This window comes from Mycetomoellerius zeteki, unplaced genomic scaffold (assembly GCF_001594055.1).
Source record: "Mycetomoellerius zeteki isolate Tzet28-1 unplaced genomic scaffold, Tzet1.0 scaffold35, whole genome shotgun sequence".
NCBI lineage: Eukaryota > Metazoa > Arthropoda > Insecta > Hymenoptera > Formicidae > Mycetomoellerius > Mycetomoellerius zeteki.
The window spans coordinates 169439-197357 of record NW_017257338.1 but is presented as its reverse complement, the minus strand read 5'-3'; the positions used below and the strand labels follow the sequence as shown (position 1 = coordinate 197357).

Genomic DNA, 27919 nt, shown 5'->3' with positions numbered 1-27919 from the left:
TTTGTAATACGCGATGGAAAATGATCGTAATATCTTATAGCATCCACTTTATCTGCAACATCGGAAAACATTACGCATATATATTATGTATGTATAGAAAGCGACTGCATCTTCTTTCCAGGATGGTTTGATCGACCCGTAACCGCCACTTTTGTCGAAACTCCTGAATAATATACTGTGTTAGGGTCCCGAAGTGCTTCTTGGAACTAGCTGATATCGACGGGTCCGCTTTTAAACAACAATCTTCTTACAAAAAATCCTTCCAAAAATCTTTTATAACGCGTTGTAACGGTTTCCATAACAAACTTATTGGATCGCGACGGATGTTCGTTGACTTAAATCTCATTCATCAGCCAGACGATACATTACTCGATACAAATCCAGAGTTTATTAAATTTCGTTTTTAAATGAATCTTTTAAATATTGATTAAAACCTAAAACTTTGTTTTTATACCTATTATTTGTAGGAGAAAAATTATTATGTTTATACAATGTACAATTTGAAGAAGAGAAATTTTTTTTGTTTCCTGAAAATTTAATAATTTTAAAGAAATAATACAAATGCAATTATTTTAGAATGAGATCGTGAAATTAGTATATGTATATATAGGGGCAAGTAACCCGTTGCTTGTAACGTCGTTACCGTTACAAGTTACATTTTTCAGTAATGATTGGGTAATGACGTTACATTTTCTTCTTAGTAACGTTCATGGTAACGCAGTTATATTTTTGGGGTAAAACGATTTCACTAGTTATTTTTATCGTTACTCTATTTCTACTTACATAAAAGTTTTAATTGTAACTAGAGCGTATATACATTTATCAGTTTTTGAGTTTTATTCCTCTACTAAAAAATAGAATTCTAACATTCTAACATAAGAATTCTTTTTTGTATTATATTTACCACAGGAATTTAATTACGCATATAATGGCGTTTTTGGCAGAACTAGTGCGCATTCAGTGCACTTTAATACCGCTGTACAATCAACGTAAAGATGTGGTTAATAAAAATATAGAAACGAATTAAACCGCGAAATCCTCAATACATTTTATTATGCTATTTGATAAAATATACTTTAGGCACTTCATCAATTGAGATATATCATTTTTACATTTAGAATTGTGTACAACGGTTTTAATGTGCACTGACAATGATGAGTGCGCATAAATTCTGCCAATGAAAAACGCTATAATATTCTATTAGTGTCGAGAAAAGAAAGTAACGAGAAAAGAAGTTAACGAAAAAGTAACGACTCGTTACATTTTAAAGAACGGTAACGGTAACGAGTTACTTTTGCAAATCAATAACGAGTCATGATAACGAGTTACTTTTTAGGATAAAGAACGGATACGGTAACGAGTTAATTTTATGAAGTAATGTTGCCAACCCTGTCATATAGATATTAGAATGATAAAAAATGATCTCATAATCTTCTCTCTCTCTCTCTCTCTCTCTCTCTCTCTCTCTCTCTCTCTCTCTCTCTCTCTCTCTCTCTCTCTATTAGGAAGTAGTAAGCAACTAATATTTATATTTTTTTAAATATAACAAACTTTATATATTCGAATAAATGTTTAATTAATATATTCTAATAAATGTCGTATACCATTTATTAACTGTATTCTATACGTCTCTCGAGACAGTACGTGTTCGATGAAGACACCGATATAATGCACCTTTTGAATACATATGCCAGTGCGGTGCATTAAATCAATAGTCTATTTCAAGTAAGCTCGAGGAAATACATCGAGGGGAGATGCGAAGAGATCGTTTTTCATGACATTCTGACTGCTTCTTTCAAAAAGCCTTGATTATAACAAGCAAACTCATCGTTTATACGATTGCATTATACATATATGTATTAAGATGCATTGTGAATAAACGCATTGTATGCTATCGTTGGCCACAGGAGATTAAGGTGCTGCCTGCTCTGATCCATTTCTCATATCCGTGCTCGCGCTGTTTTCCGACATTGAACAAGTTCTGTACGTGATTATGTATGCTGATATGTTTTATTATTATGCAAGTCACAACGATAAACGTAATGCTACACGGTAACTATGAACTAACGTCGTTCGTAATAAACTCGTTTTATTGTCGCGTTTAATTTTTATATTTCCTAAGACCTAAAAAATTAAAAAAAAAAAGAATTATTTTTTTAGAGCTTGTTTGATAACGAGAAAAAAAAATTCTTATATTTAATCTTATCTCAACTTTATACAATATAAAAATAAAACAATATTAAGATTAAATTAATAATTTCTATTCTCCTTCCTCGAATTGAATAAGATTTATTCATCATTATTTTGAGACAAGAGTAACGTATAATTTAACTTTTTACAAGGTTTAAAAGTGGAGGTCAATCGTTCGGAAGGTGATTGGGGATCCAAGAAAAAAAGTTGATATAAACATAAATGAAATAAAACTTCATGATAATAGTTAGACGATTATTTATAAAAATTAAAATAATATAAAATTTTTTTGGAAGAGATGCACTTTTTTTCCCTTAAATATGAATTTTAATTTAAAATATCGAGACTTTTTGTTTGAATATGTAAATACACGCGTGCGCTATACGTTCCTTCATAAATAAATGCACTGTACTCAGATTAAGGTAGGCGAAGGGTCTAATCTAGAAACACGACGGTCCTTTTAGTGCAGCTTCTCGATACGCTGCGCCGCCACGAGCCTTTGAAACACCTTTGTATAGTTGCACACCGATGCGATTTTGGTCGAAAATTAATTTTATTCACACCGTAACGTAAAGTACAATCCCATGTTCACCTCTCGTAAGTGGAAGCACATTCCTCTTCTTTTCATGCAGTAATGCCAAAAGGTCACGGACGAAAATAGAAATTCCTTGATAACCGGGTAGACAAGGTACTCGTGAATCCATTTTTCTCTGTGATGATCTTATAAGAGCTCGTTTGCAAGGAGATAAATGTACCATGAAGAAATCTGAAACGTATACTTTTTTGTTCAAAAAGTTCTGTAACACGTAGTCAGAACTCATAGATATTTCATCATTAATCAGGATTAAAAGTCATCGTACTGAATGATCAGTTTTAATTGCAATGCAATGTCCAAATGTATCTCCTGATGCTATGCAATTCAGCACTAATTGCCGTATCATAAATCGTGTGCGTATGTAAATTACAATATATCGTTAAGCTGAACAGTTTACGAATACTGTTTATTGGCACAAGAAGCATATGTGAGGCATAATCGTGTAACAAATCAATTTTTTGATCAGAATGAAATTCCGATCAAAATATTGTACATAATACAATATGATTTCTTAGAACATAATTTTTTAAAAATGTTAATCCGGTCAATAAAATTATCATTGGCCTGTATATATATAATATCAATTATATATTTTTTAAGTAGATTTTTATGACTGTGTTTTAAATTTATTGAATTAGATTTAATTCGTGATTTGTCATTCATTATATAAAATATACGATCGCCATTGCGTGTTACCGTAGGACTAATAGTAATATTACATTAATATTTTCTTATTCAACAATGTAACTATTATATATAACTAATGTTGTATCAACCTAATGGTTATCGTAATGAAGCCCTATATGGCTTATCTAAGTTTTGCGATTTTTTTCTAATTTTTTGCTGAATTCAAAATTAAAAACTGATAATTACATTCAAAAGAGAAAACATTTTTGAACATAAAAAAATATATAACATTTTCAAATATTTACATATAGGTGCAGTGGATATTTTAAGAAAATGTAACATTTAGGTCATATTGAGTACTCAATATGAAACACATATATGTTTCCCTTTTCATAAAAGAAGATAGTGTTAGAAAAATGAAAAATAAAGTGATCTAATGTTACTTTTATAAAACTATAAGTTTATTAATATATTGACATGTTTTGAAATGTAAGAATACACAAAGAACTATTTTCAAAAAAATTGACTTATCTATCTTTTATTTATTTATTTATTTATTTATCTACTTATTTCTATGATGTTTAGCGGTAGGATCTATGATCTGGAACAACAAAAGTATTTTTTTTAAATGTTACAATCGATGTGTGTATACTTAGAATGCGTTCGGGGAGATGCTAATAGCACTTTTTGTCATTCTATCTTCATTATTCATTAGACGTAAAACAGGTAGCGCTAATAGCGGCTTCCCGAACGCAACTTTAGTATGCCTAGGTTGCCCTATTGGCTTTACAACCTTACCAAGAATTTCCTTTCTTTGGTTATAAACGAAACGTTACTACGAAAATATATACTAAATACAGTGTTATAAAATATAAATACAAAACTACAATAAAATAAACAGATAACCTTCATTTCTCTCTCTCTCTCTCTCTCTTGGTAGATATACAGAGATACTTACTTACAAAATATTACATCACGACCCCGACATTCTGCTTTATTGACAATAATAGAATAAACAAACGGAACAATAAATTGATGCAATCCAGTCAAATGGACAGCCATAGACTTATTATATAGTGCTATCTGTTTAATTTACCGTGTAATTGCCTATAAACGGTGAGGAGGATATATCGAGAATACTAGAGCATATAGAGAGTCTGATTATCTTAAATTTATATTATTGAGTAGAAAATTGTAATATTGTTGTAATGGTATTATTAATATTGTTCTGCGGGAATATTATATAACACTATCTGTCTGATCCCGAAGAAAGCCAGGGGTTGTTTCGGTTAACTTGTCCCATCGAAAGGAAATGGGCGAGAAGAAATTTGTATTCTCGATGTAACGCCGCTTTAGTCGCATTATTGAGGGTGACGCGCGCACGCTATAGTTTACGGCTTCGATCCTAAAGAGGGTAACCCACGTCGAACTTCCGTCGAGCGTAAGCGGGGCCAAGTTAATTACTGGAATTAATGTGGTCCGATGGCGTTAATCCGTGCGCGGCACGCGAACCAATCAAGAGGTCAGATAAGAATTAAATAGCATGGGGCCAACGCCTTGTTAGCCGTCCCATGTCAGACATAAATTTTACGCTAAGCTCGGTTCACCATTCGATCGGGTTCACACTGACAGAAGAAAATCTCATGTTCTATCGCTCCACTACAAATTGGCAATGCGTTCTTTGCGCACGTATTACTTTGCGCTGTTATATGTATAGCTAACGTTTATTACAAGATGGATTTAAAGGAATCCTAAAGTCGTCTGTATTACCAACTAAACCATATAATTTTTAAATAACAATTATTTTTTTCCTCTTTTACAGATTCGAAAATTCTTTTTCGAGATTAAATTATACATATACATTGATATGTCCATGAGATGGAATTTATGCCAAGAACATTAAAAAGTTTCTTACACAAATATTATGTAAGAAAATAAATACAAAAAAGATAATATCGCCCGTTACAAAATATATAGCTGTATATTATAAGCTCGTTCTTATCATCATCTATAGCATCACGGTTTTCACAGAATCAAGTTTTCAAGTGCATACTTTTAGACCATCCCGTCACTTTTTAAGTTAATATCCGTAATAATTAAATCTGTAATAGTTAATATCTGTAATAGTTTTTGTAACTAGCTGTATAAAAACTATTACGGATATTAAGTAAATATACTTTATTACTAAATACAAAGCAAAGACGTGTATGTACACAATATAAATGGTACAGGTTCATAAAGCAACGATTCAATGTAATAATCAATTTATTCATGACAAATACAATAAGAAAGTGGTCAAAATTACAAAATTTAATCTCCTTTATTGTTGCAATAATCATAACTATTTTTTACACAGATTGTCTAACTAAAAAGACGCGTTCTGTATAAGTTACAATTGTTGCGATCTAATAGTTGCACCGTAAAGCACAATGCATATTCTTAAACAATGCACACTCTCTTGGACAATCTTACCCTATTCTTCTAGAACATATAAACATATTAATTATTTACATTATTTTGATATTATAATATAAGCACATAATAAAAGAAAAAGAAAAACGAAAAAATCATGAATTGCATATGATGAGATTTATTTACATAGGTAATTTAATCACATTTACAATTCATAGCAGATACAACTTGCACGTTCGAATATCTTATTGGTTTACCCGCAGTCATTGTGTTTATTTATTTATTCAATAAAAATGTTGCAATACAAAAAATGAAAGTATTAGTATGTTATTGTATAGGCATATTCGTAACTATGTTATTGTGTGATTTTGTAAAAAAATGAATTTACTTACTATAATTATGTCAATTATAAAAGAAGGGTGCATCTAAAACATATTTCTTATTATACTATCCACTTTTGTGGACATATTAAAATTATACTACAGAGATGATTTGTTATTATTTAAAGCCTTTGTATGAATTCAATATCGGCTCATCATATTTGTCATTGGCTTAAAAAAATTAACAATTCATCATATTAATTTCGTCATCTTACCTCCTTTTCCCCTACAACATATATGCATCGTTAAATGTAAATTATGTGGTTATATCAATTTCCGTGAATTCGATCGTCGTGATTAATCCGTTCGACCGCCTTACGCCTGATCACTGTAATTTTCTCGCTGTCGAGGCCACAAGAGAGACGTTGATTGCGGGAGAGCGATATAGGCAATCGGTTGAGAATCAATTATGATTTTCCTAAGTGATAGTTAATGACATTTCAGTTTTAAGATATAGTTTTTTTCATTATACGTATAACGGTTGCAGCATAAAACTGATGATTTTTTAGACTTAATCGATTGTAATCTTCAATAATATTACACGTTTCTATTAAATATACAAAAATTTATTAACAGCATTACTATCTATTAATCTTTTCATTAGCATTACTGTCCATTGACTTTACTATTTTTTTTACTATTTTTTACTTTATTGTTGTTTACTGTTACCTGAAATAAATCCGAGCTAAAAACAAATGCAATACTTGGTCGAAAAACTTTACTTTCAACTGTGAAGTTACAATATGTATCCGAATGTTGTAATATTTAAACGCGAATGCGAGTAAAAAGTAGAAATAATTTTATAAAAATAAAACAAAAGTGTGTGTGTGTGTGTGTGTGTGTGTGTGTAAAGAAAAAAAAGAGGGATCGATTCCGCATACCTTTTTCTCGCATATATTACCAAAGGACACTAAATATAACGTAAGAGTTACAAAATAAAAAGATACGAAGTTATAATGAACGTCTTAACCTGCGATCTAATGATATTAATACGATAATTTAATGACTTTTTTTATGATTTCTGATTATTTATTCATCACTTATTTAATCAGAGCTACTTTAATAACAGCTTGAAAAAACATACGTTTTCGAGTACAAGGGCCCATAACGAATTACTTTGTTGTGTACTTCTTTGTGTTAATCCCGAATCTGTACAAGTTCATTTTCTAGGGATCCGAGATGCCGACAGTTTACCTTTAATTATAGGGCGGCTTAAGACTCTAAATTTATCGCTAATAACGTTGCAGCGGACGTTAAGCTCCATCGTCGACGAATCTTTACGGGTATGCGCCGTGCGTACGTCACGCGCCGACGTTAAACGAATGCGCAGCGGCGCGCGAATATATTCGTTCGCAAGACGTGTGCGAACGGCCAAATATACACATCGGTTGATTATGCCGGCGATCCTTCCTTTCGCGCGCGAGGCTTTAATGAAGCACGCCAGAGAGAAAAAGTCGGCATAACCATAAAATATATCAACGCGCTCTCGTCGTGCTGGAATCTCTTTGTGTGAATCACGAAGGGACCAAGTATCTTAAATATGAGCAGCATGACGTTCTTGACATTCAATGCATCTCAACCAATGCGAAACAATGAGAAAAAGAAGATTGTAACAAATGTAGCTGGTATAAACATCCCTATAACAATTAAAGGCACTGTCGATTGTTATAAACTTCAATATAATCTTTAAAAAAATAAAATTTTTGAAGATTTTAATACACTGCCATTAAAATTGCAACGCCAAGAAAGATGTGAGCTATCAGAATAATATATATATGATGGGTAAATTATATATGAAGTATGCAGGATTTAGAAGTATAGCTATTTTTTTATTAAAAATTATTTGTAGCATTTTCATACCATCACCTATTTGTTATAAATCTAAATATTAGCCTTGAAAAGAAGAAAATAAAAACTTTCAAGATTTAATACACTGCTGATTATTAAAATTGCAACGCCAAAAGAGACATGAGCTATCAAAATAATGTTTATATGATTAATTACGACAATTATTTATGACACGTGGGATATGTGGGACTTAGAAGTACAACTTGGTATATTTATCAGCAGTGTATAGTTCATCTTTATATATGACATATTTCTATTATAACTTATCCTTCTTACAAATGCCGGTTCCATATGATTTTTTTTTTCAGTGTTGCAATTTTAATTACTTTAACAGTATACTTTTTTTTCACTTATAAAATAATAAATTTAAAAAAATGTAAATTACTTAAGGATACGAATAATCTCGATCTTTCAATCTGCACTATTTGCAAAATCTGTACGTTTCATTTTCCTTCAAGCGATTATTGCTAAAGCATGATCGTCAGAATCCAACGAGATTGAATCGTTATACGCTTTGCAAACCCTTATGATTAATGCCGCTTCCGCAGTAGACAGCCGATTGTTTCAACAAAAATGTATTATGCACCGGTGCGGCAGCGGCGGCGGAGACCCTTCCCCTTCGTCGTAAAATATGAATTCCTCCGGTTGGGAAATTTTGTTAGAATAAGCGCTACGTGCGGCTTGAAAAGCACGGTCGTTGGGACGCGCGAGTGCACGGTGGCTTGTTATAAAAGTTCCTCCTTGTACCGTAATACCAGAAAATGGATATCCGTTTTCGTGCGGAACTCCGGCCACAATTAAATTTCTTTTTCTTGCGCGCACTCTTGTGTCTCGACGACCGACCGACTAGATTTACTTTACTTCGCGGCGGCGAATCGACTCGCGGAAATGGATGGCTTCTTCCAATGACGGCTGCGGAGAGTGCAACCGCGCGTTTCTGCTGTTGCAGCTTCCGCACGAATACACAAATGGTTCGAACAATGTCCGAATTCGGCAACTAAATATCTATTTGATATTCATTATTTGATATTATTGTATTAGGTATATGTCACGAGTTATATCATGATCTTATATAATATGATCTTTCTTCTCTCTCTTTCATTCTCTTTCATGTTGAGAATATACGTTGCTGCCTTTATTCCAGTTGCAATCGGTATTTACTGCTTTTCAGCGAATTATTTTTAAGAAGTCACTGAGATAACCCAATTACATGGCGATCGGATAAATGAAACGAGATAATATGCATAACAGTTCGTAATAGTTTCATAATAGTTGAACACACACGCTTCATCTTTCCTACATTTGTTTCAACATGTATCATTCTCCAACATGTGTTGTTAACCTGACTTTCTGATCTCGTGTATTATTCGAGACCATGACGACATCTGAAACCGCAGAACTTCTCACCCCTTCAGCAATCCTCGACATTAATTTTGTCGAGGTCAAGATACCCCGTTATCTACACTTAGTTAGATATGAAAGGAGCAATGCAGTATAACCCAATTCTTTGAGTTAAATAACATTTTGTTATTTTTAACTTTCATATATGTCAAAATGTAAATTAATCCATTTCTACTAGTAATTAATAAGTTAAATTTGAGTAAAAAATAAATTTTTTTTAGTTAAATTGTTTAACTCCATTGTTTCAGTTAAATTAATAACATATTGAGTAGGAGCAGCAGCGACTTGCAGAAATGATTAAAAATAACTCAAATTGGATATAATTGATATTACGAATTTTACAGTGTATTATTAATCTTGTTGTACCTATTGTTTTTACTAAGGGCGGAATTTATAGATACAAATAATTTTCAACCTTTGATTGAGAGTCTAATTAATTACAGATATTTTGAATTAATATTTCATCGATCTCTTTTTTATAAATCAGTGTTTGAAAAATCTATTACTATTTACGATTGATAATCTTTAATCTTCAATTATTGACACAAATAATCATAGATTCATAAAGTAAAGTTTCGATCATAATTAATAAGAACTTAGCTGTTTAATATTTCGTAATCTCAGAAATATAGTAATTATTTAAAAAATATCTATCAAAATATAATTACTTATAATAATTTACAGATCGATATAAATCTTTCCTTTTAAGCGTTAAATCTTAGTTTTATAAATTCAGTATAGTTTGTGCACATAAAGAGCTGGGTGCTGAACTATCGTTTCGTCCATACGAACTATAAAACCTTTGTATTAAGGAAACATCTACGTCAGGTGACAACTCTACGAGTTGAAAAAAAATGTAAGTTTTTAATTTTTTTTTCGATTTTAGTATAAAGTCCACTGCAGCACCATCAAATTTTGCGTCAACTTTAATCCTATAAAAGATTTTTAATTCCATTCAATAAATTCAAAGATTTATATCGATCTGCAAAGTCCCGACAATTTGATCATTCCAGCATCCCCTTAAGAACACCCAGTTAAATAAAAGTCTCTATATCCTTTTTTTTTAAATATACAATTTCGAATTTTATAATACTTTCTAAAATAAAGATGTTAAAGTATATGTAAGAATCATTCAATAATTTTTGTAATATATTTGAAAAAGTGATGAAAAATAACCTGGGACACGAACGACTTATCATGTGTAATAAAGAATCGGAAAATCATCGTGTATATACCAAAGGTTAATTTACTTCTAATGATTCTGTTATAGATATGCCTGCTGGGCCTCGTCGTGAGCGACAATAGCACGATCGGTGATCATTCGATTACAGAGGACACTTCCGAGATCAGCAATACCGGCAATAATCTCGCAGTCGACCCTGTAGATCAGGTAAAATGGTTTCTCCTCACCTTCACTCTTTACCGATCGCAATCGCCTTACTCCGCGTGACGTATGTGGTCGGATTTTCGAAACCGGTTTAGCAGGTAATCCTTCGTTTCCTATTGGATCGAAAACTTGAAGAATCGCGACCATGGTTCACGCAGGGGCGGTGAAAAGGCCAAAATGGCTTACCGCACGCTCGATCTCGCGATTCAAATAGGGTGTTCTTACTGGAGTGTACAAGTGCCAACCACACATAGAATAGGCGACGCAAAATTCGCGTTGAAATGAGAGATAGAAAGAGAATGACGAAAGAAAGCCAGAATAGAAAAATGTCACCGAAAGCTCCGGGCAGAATAAACATCTTTATTCACGTCGGACGCGGACAGAAATGGGTCGCAGAAATCGGACAACAGTGTTGTCGCGCAAGACGTGCTTTTACTTCGTCTCTAGATAACTCGCCAAACAGTTTTATGCGGTGCCTTTCTCGACTCCGTGAAGAATGTTTTAAGTATTTACCATCTTCCAAACGGCGTCACCGAATCCTTCTGATGTCGTGGGCGATATTTTTCTGAACTGCATTTAAATACCGATCGAAACGCGGGGTTGCGCTTCCTGCTGTTTCCGTTGTAAGTTACTGCTTATTACGCATGACGTGACATCCGGGTCGTGAATGCTATGGCGAAAAATACTTGTCGACGAAATTTATGACCACACTTGCAAGACTACCGTTACGGTCAAATGTCTCGTTCTTCAGAATTTAACGCTCTATATAGCATCGAAAATTCCTTCCGCCGAATTTAATCTTTTTCACAGGAGTGACAAATACTCTTGCAGTCAGTAAACCTTTAAGGTCACCATCCACGATTGAACATTTAACATAAGAGATTTTACATTTGACACACACATACACACACACACACACACACACACACACACACATATATATATACACTATATATATATACACTATATATATATACACATACATTCAATTTTACCTTCAAATTACAATATTAGATCTGCAAGTAATTTTCTATAGTTATGTAAATTTTTACAATAAAGTTAAGAAATTATTTGACATAAAATTTATCATTAAGATTACAAAACGTGACTTAAATTATAAACAATAAATAAAGGAGCAGAAGAGCTACACGCAGGATGTCGTTAACGAAAGTCGTATATTTAAAACATAATTGTTGAAAATTAAAAACATAAACGTTTCGGCCAAGATATGGCCATCTTCAGTATGTAAAATATGCGAAATTATTATAATTTGGTCAATGTGAAACAATGAGTCAACGTGTTACAAAAGATTACAATCAACATCATGTCACATTGATCAAATTATAATAATTTCGCATATTTTACATACTAAAGATGGCCATATCTTGGCCGAAATGTTTATGTTTTTAATTTTCAACAATTATATATTTTAATATACGATTTTCACTAACAACATCCTGAGTGTGGCTCTTCTGTCCCTTTATTTATTGTTGATAAAATTTATCTTCTATTCAATTGAAAAAAAAACAAATATATGAATTATTAAAAATTTTTAATTTTATTTTTATTTTATCTGCAAATATATATATAGTATATATAATTTTTTATATTTGCATAAATTTTTATAATAAAAAAAGTGAAATTTTTAATAAACTTTTCATATCAAGATATATAAAAATGTAAGGCGAATAAATTACGTTTTTCTGAAATTACGGAAAAGATTTATACGCTGGAGGATTAATAAAGTTAAAACATTACCTTGACAGGAAAATCATAAAATTTTTGCAACATTCTCATTCAGGAACTTCTTGCACCAGAAGTTCACTGTTTTATTATTAAGAGGAGTAATGAAATTACCTCAGAAAGTGTTTCCCTACTGTGTATTTTAATCCCCAGTAATCTTTGTTGTCATTTCATTTATTAGGATATCCGTTACAAAAAATATTACAGAGACTGTAATGAAAATCACTCACTCAATATTAAAGTAAAAAAATCGCCTTTGACGAGTTTAGTAATTCTCTTAGTACTAGAATGATTAATATGGATCTTGCTTTTCCGGCTTCGGACTTCAATTAGCTTGAATCGCACGTGACTTCTATGATAGGTCACTTGTCATGAATTCCGATACTAGTGAAATAGGATTTAGTTTCGTCTAGCTAGACAGTATTTTTCCGACGTGTTCATGTGTTCGCAGATTAACTCGAGAAAAGTACATTGTCGATCAATTTCCGCGCATAAAATTGTCATATCGCTGTCTGTGCTTTTACCTATATATAGATACCTCCATCGCTGTCATGATTGTGAAACCGATAGAGTATCAGAATAATATTAGCTGACCCTATATTAGCCGACTGTCTCGATTCTAATAAGGTTATCGATAAATTTAGTTCAAATAGCGAATCAGTTATTTATAAAAAAGACAAGAAAAAAATGTATATGTTTATATCTGTATATTGAAAAAAAAACATAGTTACAAATACTATAATTAAACACTCCGTCAGCAATGTGAAATTTTCACTTTTTGTCCGCAATCGAGATCATTGAATGATCTTCAGTATACATTTTTATATTTTGTTTCGGATTATAATATATAAAGATCTAAAAAAATTCTCACATACTTGAATTGTAAAAGCTTTAATAACAAATTATTTTTTAACAACAAATTAATTTTTGCTATCATAGAAGTATTTGAATTATTTGTATTTTAGTTATTTTTTATAGATTTAAATTTATTTATTAAAATTAAAAATCGACTGTATCTTTAAAGTCCAACGTTGTTAGCGGAGTTAATTATAATTTATAGTCATTTTCGGTGTTGTATATTTTTTAATGAAACTACAAATATAATTATTAGTAACATTATAGCAGTAAGAGTTATAAAACAGAGCTTTTAATCATAATTATTTTACTAATACCTTTCTCTGAGTATAGGCTGCAATTATTTATGATGTGGTTGAATTGTCTTTTACATGAGAGAGAGAGAGAGAGAGAGAGAGAGAGAGAGAGAGAGAGAAATCTAATGTTTAATACAAAATTAAATCTAAAATATTGATTAGGGCGAAACGATGGCTCTTGCAGCTACATACTATACATATGTATATATATTAATTCTAAATGCGATGTGTTTGGTGTTCGCTGCGCGAATCCTGATCGGAACTTCTGGCGTTGTCGCGGCCTCGTTCTTTTCCCACTGGGAGAAATAAGATTTTACCTTTCTTAAGTATCCCGAGAGAGTGGAAGAGAGAACATTATTGGCGCACTTCTCGACCGCAGTAACGTGCAGTAAGAACAGCGTAGTATCGGGCTACATGTAGCGCTGTTTTCCCACTAGAATTCAACCCACTCCGGTGGATACGCTTAGGCGACGTTAGAGCCGTACTTGCATGGATGCACTCGCGCCGTTTTCCGACGTTAAATCACTTCTACACGCGATTATACGCGGGCTGTATACAAGCCGGCGCGGTGCGAGTCTGGCGGAACTGCAAAGTACATGTAAATTGCCTGACGCACTTTGTAAATTCCGCTGTCTTGCGGAGTAATCGCAATCTTCCCGGAAAGCCGGGAAGGATAACGCGAAACGGGAAAGTATCTCGCTGAATCTCGTCGCGGGCCTCGAGGTAAAAGAGAAATATCTTTCATCCTTACGCTGCACGTTACACACTGTTATAGAACTTACAGCGTACGAACTGTGTTACTTTAAAGTTCGAAACGATTTTCGAGCGAACTGTTACGCTACGTTTGTAATGATTCTTCGAGGCTTTTCTGTGCGAGAAGGCTCGAATGGTCCTATTCAAGTAACTTTATATCACCAACGACTGTTATGGAGAAAAATTCTCTTCCACAATCATTGATGATCGCAATACCTTCGACACGATGTTAGAACTTTTAGAAATTCTATCATATGGAACCTGACAATCTCATCGTTTTGGAAGAAATCATTACGGAAATACATAAGAGTAATTAATGCGTAAATGAATATTAAATTTTTATCAGATATGTAAATGATTAATGATAGGATTAAGATAGAACATTGAGAGAGAACAAAATAGTTGCATAATTTTACTATTAATTTGTAATCATTTTCGGTGCCAATTATAAATTTATAATTGTTTTTAATTATACAAATTACAGCTGCTTCAATACTATATAGGATCATCACATTTATGATATACATTCATGTAAATAATGTATTGCGAAAGTGATCATTTAAAAATTTTTTTTTTCATATTTTTAGTTACTATTATCATGTAAACAGTAAGCAAATGTTAAAAAATAGTTATATAGAGGGTAGAGCGGGGCTAGTTGTGACACTTTTTCTTTAAATTATTATAAATCTTCACACAATTATGATAGATTAATAGTAAATGCTTTAAAATGTTGCATGTTCATCTGGCTCAATAATTAAATACTTATAAATCCTTAATATATCTCGTAAATAAGAAAAAAATTACGTTAATTACAAGAATGCAAAGTGGACCAATATGCCCCATTTATGGGCATTCTCGAAAGATAAGTTGAGCCATGAAGATAACCGTTTAATGAGGTTATATATCATTAAAAACATGAAAGGATTATGTGTATATTAATCAAATTTTTATTATTTGCACCTTAAATATAATAATTTGTAATATTCTTTCTTTTTAAATGCTTTAATTAACAAAATTAGAAAAACTAAAATCTTTACTCTTTATAATAATAATTAAACGTAAAATATATGTTTAATCGTTGACATAGAATAAAAAGCATTGCTAAGACAGATTTCATTTAAGCAGCTGAGTTTATAAGGTTAGTTATAAGGTACTGGCCCAACAAGCCCCATATCGGTATTGACTGAAATACTTTTTTATAACTGAAAAACCGTAAATAAAATAGCAACTTAAACATTAAAGTTAAAAAATACAATAATAACTTATATCTAAAAAAACACATTTGATTATTATCAATCGCTCTAATTACCATGTAGATCAAAAAGAATACTCACCTAATAATTTTACTTTTGATATACAAAAATGAAAAAACGTACGTATTTGGCTGTTGATAACCGAACACAGATTATTGTATTAAGGTACAATAATCTCTGTCTTTGTGCTACATTACGCAAGCATAAACGTATCTAGATATACAATATTTTGGTTATTTAGATATTTGCATTTGACCAACTTGTCCCTATGCTCAAATAGCTCCACTCTACCCTACTCTATTTCTTATCGAAATAATTTTTAATTCAGGTTCTAAATCGCCATCAAACTTTTTTTTATATTATATTTTTTTTAAACACAATATAGAAAAATCTGTAATTTTTTCATAGTTTTTATTTTGTTAAAAAATGTGTAAGACATCTTCAAGTTGTCAAATTAAAGATGCAAAATGCTTTCGTAAAAGATCTTTCATTTCTATGTGTTTCTGGCGCTATAGCAGCGCACAGAGGAGACAATTCTCTGCAGAACGATTAAACAGACAAATTTCGCGCAGCTCGTAATTCAAACCGGTAGGAGACTTGTGTGACAAGTCGCAACACAAGTCCGTAAAATACAGTTGCGCGCTTGAATCAACGGAAAAATATGTGATCAGTTTTACAACACGATCGCTGGCATCACGACGCCGCGCCGCACCGTACATATCTGAGACGCGACTGGCTTTTACGTGAAAACCGACGCTTTCCATCCGGATGTCATTCTATTCCTGACAACCGGAAGCCGCCTGTCGCGCGTAAAACTTGCAAAACTGCCAGAGGCTCCTCGTTATCGTGATCTCCTGAACGGTTTCGCACTCTTGCGCGAAGCGCTCTAAATGGGCTGACAATGAAAGACACTGATCGCGCACGTACGACAACGTCGATTTTGTTCTATCTCATTTTTATGATTACTTTTTTTTCCTCACGGACGCGCAAACCGCATCTTGTGGTTATGGAGAGTTGAGGGATGATCGGAACAAACTAATGGCTCGTTCGAATGAAAAGGGATCTATATAGGAGAATCGCTTTCGCCTAGCAAAATGCGTTACACCTTGCGAAATCGAGTAGCTTATACTTTAAGATAAATGATTATGGCTCGGATCTTATAAAAGTGCCACTTCGACGAAAGAGTAATACAATGTATAAATGATGGACGTGGTAATAATGAACATTTCGATTATGTAATCACTTCGAACAAAACACTTAGATTTTCTTACGTCATTATAAAATTTGCGCAAATATATTTTCCGTTATTGGATGATTTAAGCTCCAGAAGTATTAAAAAAAAAAATATTTCTCGCATCAGTTCTTAATTGCAGCTTATTCCTTATAAGCTCTTACAATAAAATATTAAAATATTGAAAACTTGAAAGCGTAGACTCCCCCCCCGTTAAATGTTAAAGGACCACACAAGTTTAAATCAATTCCTTAAGTTAAATAACATTTTTTTATTTTTTTAACTTCCATATATGTCAAAATGTATTTTAAAAACGGTAATTGGAATAAGGTTAAAAACCAAAATAAAAGGTTTAAAAATATTAACAATTAAAGTATAAAAATATTAATAATTAAATATTTATAAATAATTCAAACCTATTTATATTTCAATCCAGTAACGATCGCAAGACGATTCATACTTATAGAGAGTTTCTTTACTTGAACATAATTAAAAGTTAAAACATAAAGAAATATCGACTATCAAAAAAAGTAGTATGGACGTTTAGACGTAGTTGGAATCGACCGAATTATTTTAATACAAAACATTTAATTAAAAAAACAACCACATATCTAATCGGCTTATTTATGTGATTAAATTGCTTAGTTCCAAAGTAAACAAGTTCATTTTAACATATGCTTATTGTTAGTGAATAATAATAATAAATTAAATTTTTTCATTAAATACGATAGAGAACGGCATCACAGCAATAATAATAATAAATTAAATTTTGTCATCAAATACGATAGAGAACGGCATCACAGCTCAAAATTAGATGTTTCAAATAGTATAATATATATATTCTTTATTAAATCAATTTATTTCAGATATGATTGCGTGCCAATAACTTAAAATTAAATTAAATTTTGTCAGTCAAATTTAATGTATTTTTTAAGTAAAAATAATTTAATCCCACTGTTTCAACTAAATTAACAATATATTGAATGCGAACAGTGACTGCAATGTGCACGGAAAGAACGGTTGATTTGCTAAAGTGTCTAAAAATTTATATACTATATGTATATATAGATACAGACTTGAAAATAATGTTGTGAAGCTACCAAAATAATTATGTATAACATTCAAGCATGACAAACAACGATGCAAAAAATTTTGACATTAACAATTAGCTTGACACCCTACATTTAGAATACTATAATTTTTTGATAATCCAACAAAGTTATTTTTAGATCTGTATCTTGCTAAATTTTTAAATACTTTAGCAGTTATTCTTTCCGTGTAGGAATGATTAAAATAACAATTGGGTATAATTTGATGAATTTAAGTGCATTATCTGTTCAAACTTTCTGTATTTTCTGCCAAAATATATCAATGATCCCGAAACAAAGTACAACTTTACCATTTTACCGCTTACAAGTCTATTCGATTAATGTCAAATATTCGGCGGTTAACTCCGTACTTTTATGAGATATTCACGATAACCGAAGCTACACCGGATAAGGAAAATAGGGTCGTATTCCGTATAAAATTGCGCACGATGCATATATCGTATGTACTTCCACAGGATATTTCACTGTTTCTCGGTGATTGCATTGCAGCAGCGTACGTAAAACTAACTTTACGAATACACCGCGGCGTAGATTCCGCACATAAGGCGGATTTGAAAAGCGAATTAGGATGTTGCAGCGGTATCGTTTGTTTTCGACGTGTCCTGTGTTTTCCGAGAGTTCCTCCACGAATATACGATGAGATGCATGTCCCACGAAGTTTTGCCGATCCCGAAAAATTTGGCAATAACATAGAGAAACACCCGCCCCCGTGGTTCTCACGAAATTCAGTTTTAAGATCGCGAGCATCAGTAAACCGAATTCCCTCGCGGGAATGGTAATGGCATCGACTAAAGACATTTATGCGGCCGATCGGTGCGGCGGAATTGGTTAATCCATTTGTCCATCGTTATTCAGATTGTTATTGTACGGAAAGAACGATTTTGCTGAAGTATCTAAGAATTTAGTTAGATGTAAATTTGAAAATCAGTTTTACAATACTCATAGTCATAAGAACTTATTTTGTAATTTATAATTTTTGTATCACTGAAAATGACCATGTTAAATGTCTAAACGTTTGTTTTATTATTTGTGATTTTGTTTGTTTAATATTGATATATTTATTAGTAAAAATACCCAGTTCGAATAGCCTTTGTTTATTTATTATTTGAAAATAAATTTTTGTTGGATTGTTAAAACAATTATGTACGACACTCAAGTTGATTACTAAAATGTCAATCTTTTGCAGCATTACTCATCATGCTTCAATTTCCTACATAATTACTTTAATAAGCTAACAAAATGTTTTCAAATTTATTTACTTAAATTTTTAGATATTTCAGTAAAATCATTTTTTCCATCATATATTTGCGCGCGATTTCAATAGGCGGAATTTGTTTCACATTATTAAATTTATAACATCTTCAAATTCTTAATTTTAAATTATATTTATTTTAATTATTTATTTATCATTTTCATAGATCACCACTGTTCCTCGTCCTGATATGTCCTTAATTTATCTAAAATAATGGAATTTAACTAAAAATATGTATTAAATTTGACTCGAATTTAGTTTATTACTTACTAAGTACTCATTAAAAAATATGCTAAACATACTAAATTTTAAGAAATGTTTATTTGAATACTATTGATTAAATATTTATTCTAAACGTAAATATATATTTGGTATAAGAACCATTAATTTGATTCAAATATTTTTTTATTGAATAAATATTAATTTACAGTGAATAAATATTCAGTTAGTGCTACATTGAAAAAAATATTAAGATTTAATAAATTTTTTCTCAAGGCATATGTTAATGTGTGCGTGCATGCGTGCGTGCGTGTGAGTGTGAGTGGTATGTGGACGTTGTTTATTTTAAAACTAAACAATTTAAACCACTGCACTGTACTCAAGGGATTGGTTTACCATTGCTTCTTTTTGATATTTTTTAATTTGATCTAACAGTGCATATTTAAAGTCTTAAAAAATTTCAGAGGTTCGACTATTTGCTAAATAGTTTAGAAACGAAAGTAAAGAAAAAAAAAACCGTATTCGCATTAAAGTCCGTATCAAACAGCGACTTTTTAAGAAGTATTTTCTCGTCTCTCGAAGCGTACGAAGTTCATTGTGCTTCTCGGTAGACAACGCTATTCAGTCTGTATCCAAAAGCCGTGCCAACCCTTTATCTTCTAAGGAATATAGTCGAGTTTTATAAGAAAACGGCGGCGGATAACCCACAGAACGTGCTTGTCCGTGCCTCATACGAACGTTGACTATAGACTTTATGAATTCTTCTTTACGCGCAGCGTGAAATGCAACAGTACCGAGGACGCATGTGTGATTTTGTAAATCGAGAAACCTTTCATAGAATACGTTTAAATAAAAAATTAATCGAAAAGGGTATATTTCTACACAGTTTTATTTCCGCGGATGATTAAAAATGGTAAATTGAAAATAGATTGCGATTGATAAATTTGCATGCAGTCAGTTTTCAAGATAGACAATTTTGTACGAGTAATTGATTGAAAAAATCCATTTTAATTTAAAATAAAAATTTGTATATCTATTATATCTAGTTTTAAAATAGAGAGCAGACACTCCGCGATACATAGATATGTATGCACGTTTGTTTTACTTGATTTTCAAAATACAACTAATTTTATCATATATGTTGTTTTATAACGTTAAATATTATATGCACTCGTATATTATCGAGATATATTTAAATAAAAATAAATTGAATAATCTTGATCTGTATAAATAATCACTTTCTATTACAAGGAACTCATTTACGAATGTATCATGAATCACTGAAACTATATAATTACAACATCCCTCTGATTAAATTTTCTGGGACATATTAACAATTAATGCGGTTTGCTCGATTATCACTGAATAGCGCAGCTATGTGTAATTGACTGCTAATAAATTATTTTTAGCGCCATATTGTGGATTGCCTGCGGTTATATTCCCTTATATTTGTGATCCACTTTTGACCAGATATAAATAGTTAGCTGCTATCAAATTAATCAATTTATCTTGTGCAAATTTAAACGCAGATTATTAGCAAATTTCCTGGCTAGCGTTTTACGCAAATTAACTATCCCGATATTTCATAAAGTCGTAATATTCTCATAATCAGAAAGTCTTCGTAATATTGTCACTATTACAATAATTTTATCATTTATTACTGATAATACACAGCTGTGAGAAAAAGTAACATAGTATTAATTTTTACGTAGCAAATGTAAAATTTATTTTTATCTTAAAATAATATTAAAACTTTTCACACAATCAAATATTTTTTTATATGCTTGTTTTATACAAACGAAAGAATTCCAAGTAATTGTGACCATAAAATTATTTATGTAAAATATATATATATTATGATATAAAATATATTGTTTGACGGCAGAAAACTACATAGGGCTTCGTAAAACGGAACAATCGTTTGATGCTTGATCGTGCGTGCCGTTACAATGAACATCCGAATCTTTTTCTTCGTGCTGTGTCACGGAATATCGCGGTTCATACCCCTTTAATGGTACTCGCCAAGTATGAAGAGGGTAGAAAACTGTCGACAGGGCACTCGTGAGTCTACTACGCTTTAACAGCCTAATTGCATTTAACGGGTGTTCGGTTTCGAAGATATTCTGTCACGGTTACACAGGTTACACAGGTGCGAGTTAGCGGATTGTCCCGGAAACGATCGTACTTAAACGATCGCGAGCGTTTGAAGCAAACTTGAGAAGGTAATATGACTTAAAATCACTGTAACTGATACCAATGACATTTCAAGCAGGTCGTGCAATAAGACACGATTTTCCAGCATGTATCCGCAAATGTAGCTCGATGAAACATGAAACATTCATGCAGGAATATATGAGCTTGTAATATCGGAAAGAAACCTGCGATAAACTTTTGTGCATTAACTAGAGAAAATACAAATCTGAAAGTACAGATTCTCAGCCCATTTTTTCTTGATAAATATATAAAGAATTTTGGTAGGATTATAGACAATTGTGAAAGCCAAGACTATTTAGAACTAATTAAATAGACCAAACAAGTCTTCAACTTTTGTTCCTGTTTTATCTATACCTTTTTTTATAAAAATGATACCAGATTTTTATATACATGTATATATACAGAATGTCCCAGAATGACCGCCAAATATTTCGTACACAAGTAGAGCGGACTAAATTGAGTCGAAAACTTTTATCATTTTGTAATTTTCGCAATAGTTAACAAGATATTAATTATAAGAAATCTCCGAATATTGGTTTTCAATAATTCTTTACTCAAGTATTATTAACTTTACAGAAAAATTGCAAAAGACAAAAATTGTTTATTTTCTTTTCATAGAGTTTTGAGAATTATTTCAGAATTTTTTAGTACCACATTTTCTCATGTTAATAAAAATAGTTGCCACCCTGTATATACTTCTCATAATTTGAATGATTGAGAAAAGACAATTTATAAAGATCCTAATATTGTTTAAAAAATTATCAAGTATGTTTAATTTAAAAGGTCTCATGTTTCAGATAACATTTCTTCTTAATTTTAAAGGTGATAGAAGATATGATTAAAACGCGCATATTGAAACTTCTGTCAAATCATAACCTTTAAATATTGGAATCTTCTCGTCGCAAGTTGCGCGACAAGATCGCCCGGCATACGTATCTACAAAACGCCAAGAGACATTAAAGAAGATAAACAGGCGAGAACTTGGCCTCATTCATAATTCATGCCGCTAATTTCTCAAGGTGGCGTGCAGTCCGCGTTATTGCATTATCCGGAAAATCCTTGAATAATTCTCATCCGACGAACTCACGCCGCGAACTTTCGCCCGGTTATACCGCTTTATCCATCATCGCCCAGTAAAGCCATTGCACCGTCGCCTCGGCGTCGTTCCGATTGCAACCGTACGAATGCGTGGACGTTTTGCGTTCTATTTGTCATCTCATCTCAAATTAGAGCCTAATGTGTGTCAATTAGATTAAATTATTTTCCAACACAAAAATGTTTTCGCTAGTCGATACTAATTTTTTATCTTAATAAGTAAACATAAGATTTAATAAGATGTTAATAAGTAACAACTGTCGCATTTCATTTCAACCTATAAGTTCATAAAGGAATGAAAAGGAAATAATACAAGTAAAAATTTTTAATACGAGTAAAAATTAAAAATGATTAGTTTACTTTTAATATCGCGTTTTATATCCTTAAATGATTGGATAAAATATTTCTGCATTTTGATATCGATATTTTTTTTTAAGCTAGATTTTTTTAGATATCTGAAATCTTCATAAGTAAAAAATTCAGAAGCCATATTATGCCTAAACAATGTCTAAACGAATGAAATAAAGCAACGATCTCGTGATTAGTCTGAAAATTTTCATCGGTGACATCCAACCGGTTAATGATATTTCGACGCCGCGGCAGCGGCTATTGCGAGTTGCATCCCCGCAATCTAATAATTTCATGAATCATACGGTGGTCATGCCGTGGACAGAATAATTGAAATTCCGCTCCAGATATTCGTATCAATTGGATGCGCATTTGTTAATTTAACGCCACTCGCCGGCAGCGCCAATCTGCACTGCGATATCCGTTTTCCTTGTATTTACTGGGAGAGCGAGACCTGTCTAAGGTCTGAATAAATATTTCCCGCTTTACAATCCAGCCAATATCCGTTAATCGAAGACTGATACTATTATCTGTTCTCGCGCAGAATTGATTGCGATATTAGACAAACAAAAGCGTTATGCTTTACGGAGGATTTTGTCTCTATGGGTACATCTCTGCATTTGCGACTGTTGTAATATTCATACAGATGTTTTAATGTGGATTACATTGTTTATTACTGAGCGGCCGTTAATACTCAGCAGTTATGCAGCGAGTTCCGTTTCGTTTACGCACATATTTGATTAAAGTTAACAAAATGGTCGAGACTTGTTTAATAGAATTATTCGTCGAAATTCTAAAAGAGAAAAAGAGAGAAAGAAAGAGCGAGAGAGAGAGAGAGAGAGGGAGGGAGAAAGAGAAAGGAGATGAGAGAGAATTTTATCCAGTTTCTACCTATTAAATTATATGATGAATTTTTTTTGCAGGAAATGGCGCAGTGTAAAAACTGTTTTTTATGAAAAATACACTGAATGTACATTTTGATACAGGGGTTAACTCTCTAAGGCAACTCTTTCCGAGCTTCAAATAAAATTACAACTCTCTTCCGTTACAATAGAATACATTATGCAACCGGCCAATTTGTAGTTATTAACTTATTGCAAACGTTATTTAACAGTTCATCTTATGCTACATGGACCTTTTACTCAACACGCGCTCCAATTTTTTAAATACATTGAACGTAAAAATATTATATTTATTATAAATATTTTTGAAACTATAAAAGGACTATCCTAATTCTAGGTGTAACGTAAAATCATACATAAATAACTTTAAATAACTTTTGCAAGAATGCATACCTATGAAAGACAAATAGCAATCTGCTTTTTGCATATTCTTATAACCCTTGAAGGTCTGACTTGTTACTTTGTGAGAAATAGAACATTATATTTTTTTAAAAATTTGGAAGATCTCTCGGTGAATATAAAAATGAAATCGAAGAAGAATCATAAAAATTCAAAATAGCGGATCTAATGTTGATCTAAAAAATAAAATATCAAATTGTAATAAATATGCTTACCATATTATGGAATTTTGAAAGAAAAATTATTTAAAAAACAAATGTGACCAGAAATGCTAGGTAAAAATAAAAGAAATTATTACACAATTAGTTTTACAATATATTGCTAAATAATGTTATAATAAATGTTTTATTATTAAAAATTTGTTGATAATAAGGCATAGCTATGTAAAAAGATTCAAGTTTTCATCGTAATTATATCAATTATATAATATAGTATTTCATCAGCAGATATTTTTTGTATCATTGAAATATGAAAGGTTTCAAAAAATTACGCGCATTTATATATTCTAATATAAGTATTATATATCTAATATAAGCATTTATATATCTAATATAAGTATTATCAGAAATTTATACGTACTATCAGTTATATTTGAATAATTACTATGCGTAAATATTGTAAATAATACTGTATATCATATTGAATCTTCCATGGTTAGTCAGAGAACTTTTTGATCTTACTATGTAAATAATTTTTTATGATTGCATTTATCGCAATATTTTCAGTTGAAGTTTAAACAATTTCTTTTAAAACAAGCCCTAGTGTTAAACCGAATAGTTTAATACTCACCAAAGATATGATCATTTAAAGACACATATGTCACTAGACTAGGGTGAAGCAATTATATTTATCAAAACGATTCTCTTACGAGAAATTAAATTTCCGTTGTTTCTAATCGTCCCGCAATTTCTTAGGCAGCTAGATAATCGTACCGGGTTAGAAATCGGAGTACTTTGTTTCGCACGGGCGCAATATAACTGCTTGCGAGTCGGTTCGCGCAATAACAAAGCCCCGGCCATAAGTCGCGCAGGACGTAATCGCGCGAGGATCGTTGTGTCTTATAAAACTTTTGCAATTTTGAGGGAGGTGTGACTGACGTGTAATAACCTCCGTGCTGCCGCAGGCGATGGCTCTGAACGCGATTTCCGGCCCCGACGTATCCCTCCCGGATCCGTCGCCGCCGCCGCGGATTTCATAACTCCCGTATCGATTTGCAGGCTTCGTTCACAAATTAACTCAAAGTGGAACTCATTTTTTGGCCTCACATCTGCAAACGAGGATCCGCGGGCATGGACAAGTTAAATTAACCATTCTTCCATTTTCCTTTCTTTTTCTCTCCGTCGATTCAGGCAAGCGTTTCATCTGATGCGAAAATTACGGTGGCACGCGAAAGTAATATTTAGTTGCGCAAGTATTAGATAGCAAGAGAACAGGAAAAATTACTCCATTTAGGTACATGAGTCAGTCAATAAAAAAAAGTTCAATCTTAATATATATCATCTTAATTTTTGAGGACAAAATTAAAATTACTTACACGCAAAGAACGTTTTTGCTAAATTATCTAAAAATTTAAGTAGAAATATCTGAAAATAATTTTGTTGAATTAACAAAATAATTATGTAGGGAACTCTTAAACGATGATAAGCAATGCTATAAAAAATTTTAACACTCTAACAACCAGCGTTCTACATAATTATTTTTTGTAGTTATTGATCGTTTAATAAAATTATTTTCAGATCTGTATTTAACTAAATTTTTAAATACTTTAGCAAAACCATTCTTTTCATATATTGATTCATTTAACATATTTATAATTATACGTGACCTTCTTTTCCGTTCTATCTATAATTTGAGCTCAGGTTTTATTAACCTTGTCATCCGATAATCTGTCGAGATTAAAGAATTAACAGTGCTACGGGGAGAAATCATAAAAGTCAACTCTGCCGGGAAAGTAATGTCGTCTGAATTGAATTAAGAGTAGAAACGTATCCGCCTTTTTGCTCGTAATTTCTGAGACATGCCGTGATATTCCAGAATTGAATCGTTTTCTTTCTTAACTTTTTATTTAGGTGCTTGAGTATTAGATTGGATATAAAATTGTAATTAGAAAGAGATCAAGTTTATGAATAGGAAAGTATGTATATCAGGAACTCTGAATACTTTCAAGAATAATAACATGAGAATCGACATAAGATTATATATTTCTCGAAATAAGAATATATATATTTAATTCAGTAAAAATGCAAGTTCAATATTTTTTTAAACATAGAATTGTATATAAATGCTTGCTTTGTTTGAAAGTTTGAAACTAATATTTATCTGCGTAAGTATTAGTCTGAATAAATATACAACAATATCTCTATACTTAATTAATTCGATCTTTACTAAGTGAAGTGAAGTCTCACGATTCCATTTTGCTACACTTAGATTCTACTTGAGAATAAATATTTGATATTATTCTCGTTTATATCGCAGGTACTTTCTTTTCTGTCGATATTGCCAGCGAGTTCTCCATACACACGCGGACGGACGAATGAATCTAGGACACGCGGGAATAGAAAAGTTCATTATGTTTCGTTTGGGCAGCGCTAATGAATTTCCGGGAAATTAAACCTGCGCTTTTATCTAACATAGTAGACGTTTTGATATTTATCATGGGCACGCCACGAAACTCGCTTAACCATTTTAACAGCCGCAGTAACGACGGCGAAAATGTATCGAAACGGTGATTGCATTCGTGTAGAGCTTTGGTACCGCTTCTGTCATCACAGCATCAGCTATTGAAATACTACTAATTTCCAGATATAATATTTTTCATCCCATACAACACCAACGTATGTATTGTATGTGAAACAGTGCATATGAAAACATATAATTGATTATATGTTTTGGTAAGGTTTCGTAGTGAATTGCAGCTGTAATTTTTGTGAAATCTCGAACCAGTTTTCTATTAATAATGACTTCATATCCATTATTAACATTACATTAACTTTTTTGCATTGTAGTACTTGTAGATTTCGCCATTATTTCAATTTTTTATATTTCCAAAAATGTATATATATATACAGGGTGTTTCCAAATTAAATGGCAAAACTTCGGGAGCGTGTAGAGGAGTAAAAAACTAAGAAAAAAAGTCCTATAGACATATGCTCCTTTTTGCTTTGTTTCGCAGGAAATCACGAAAAAAGAAAAAAATATATTTAATTTATTATTTTAATTATTTTATTTATAAACTTTTTAATGAAGATTTTGTTCGAAATGTGCACCTCTTGCAGCAATACAAGCATTGCATCTGTCAAACACGGCTCTTGTAGCAGCCAGGCACTGTTCTTGCGATATTCTGTTCGCTGCAGCTACGATACGATTTCTCAAATGTTGCTCTGATTGAATAGGCGAAGAATAAACTTCTT

At 31.9% G+C, this 27919-nt stretch overlaps 1 protein-coding gene across 1 annotated transcript in view; it reads left to right on the top strand.

The window, feature by feature from the left end:
* nolo (ADAMTS-like no long nerve cord) overlaps positions 1-27919 on the top strand; it is a 276431-nt gene that overhangs the window by 132761 nt on the left and 115751 nt on the right. The window contains 1 exon segment of the mRNA XM_018452805.1: positions 10724-10843. Within this exon segment, the coding sequence (XP_018308307.1) occupies positions 10724-10843 (120 nt within the window).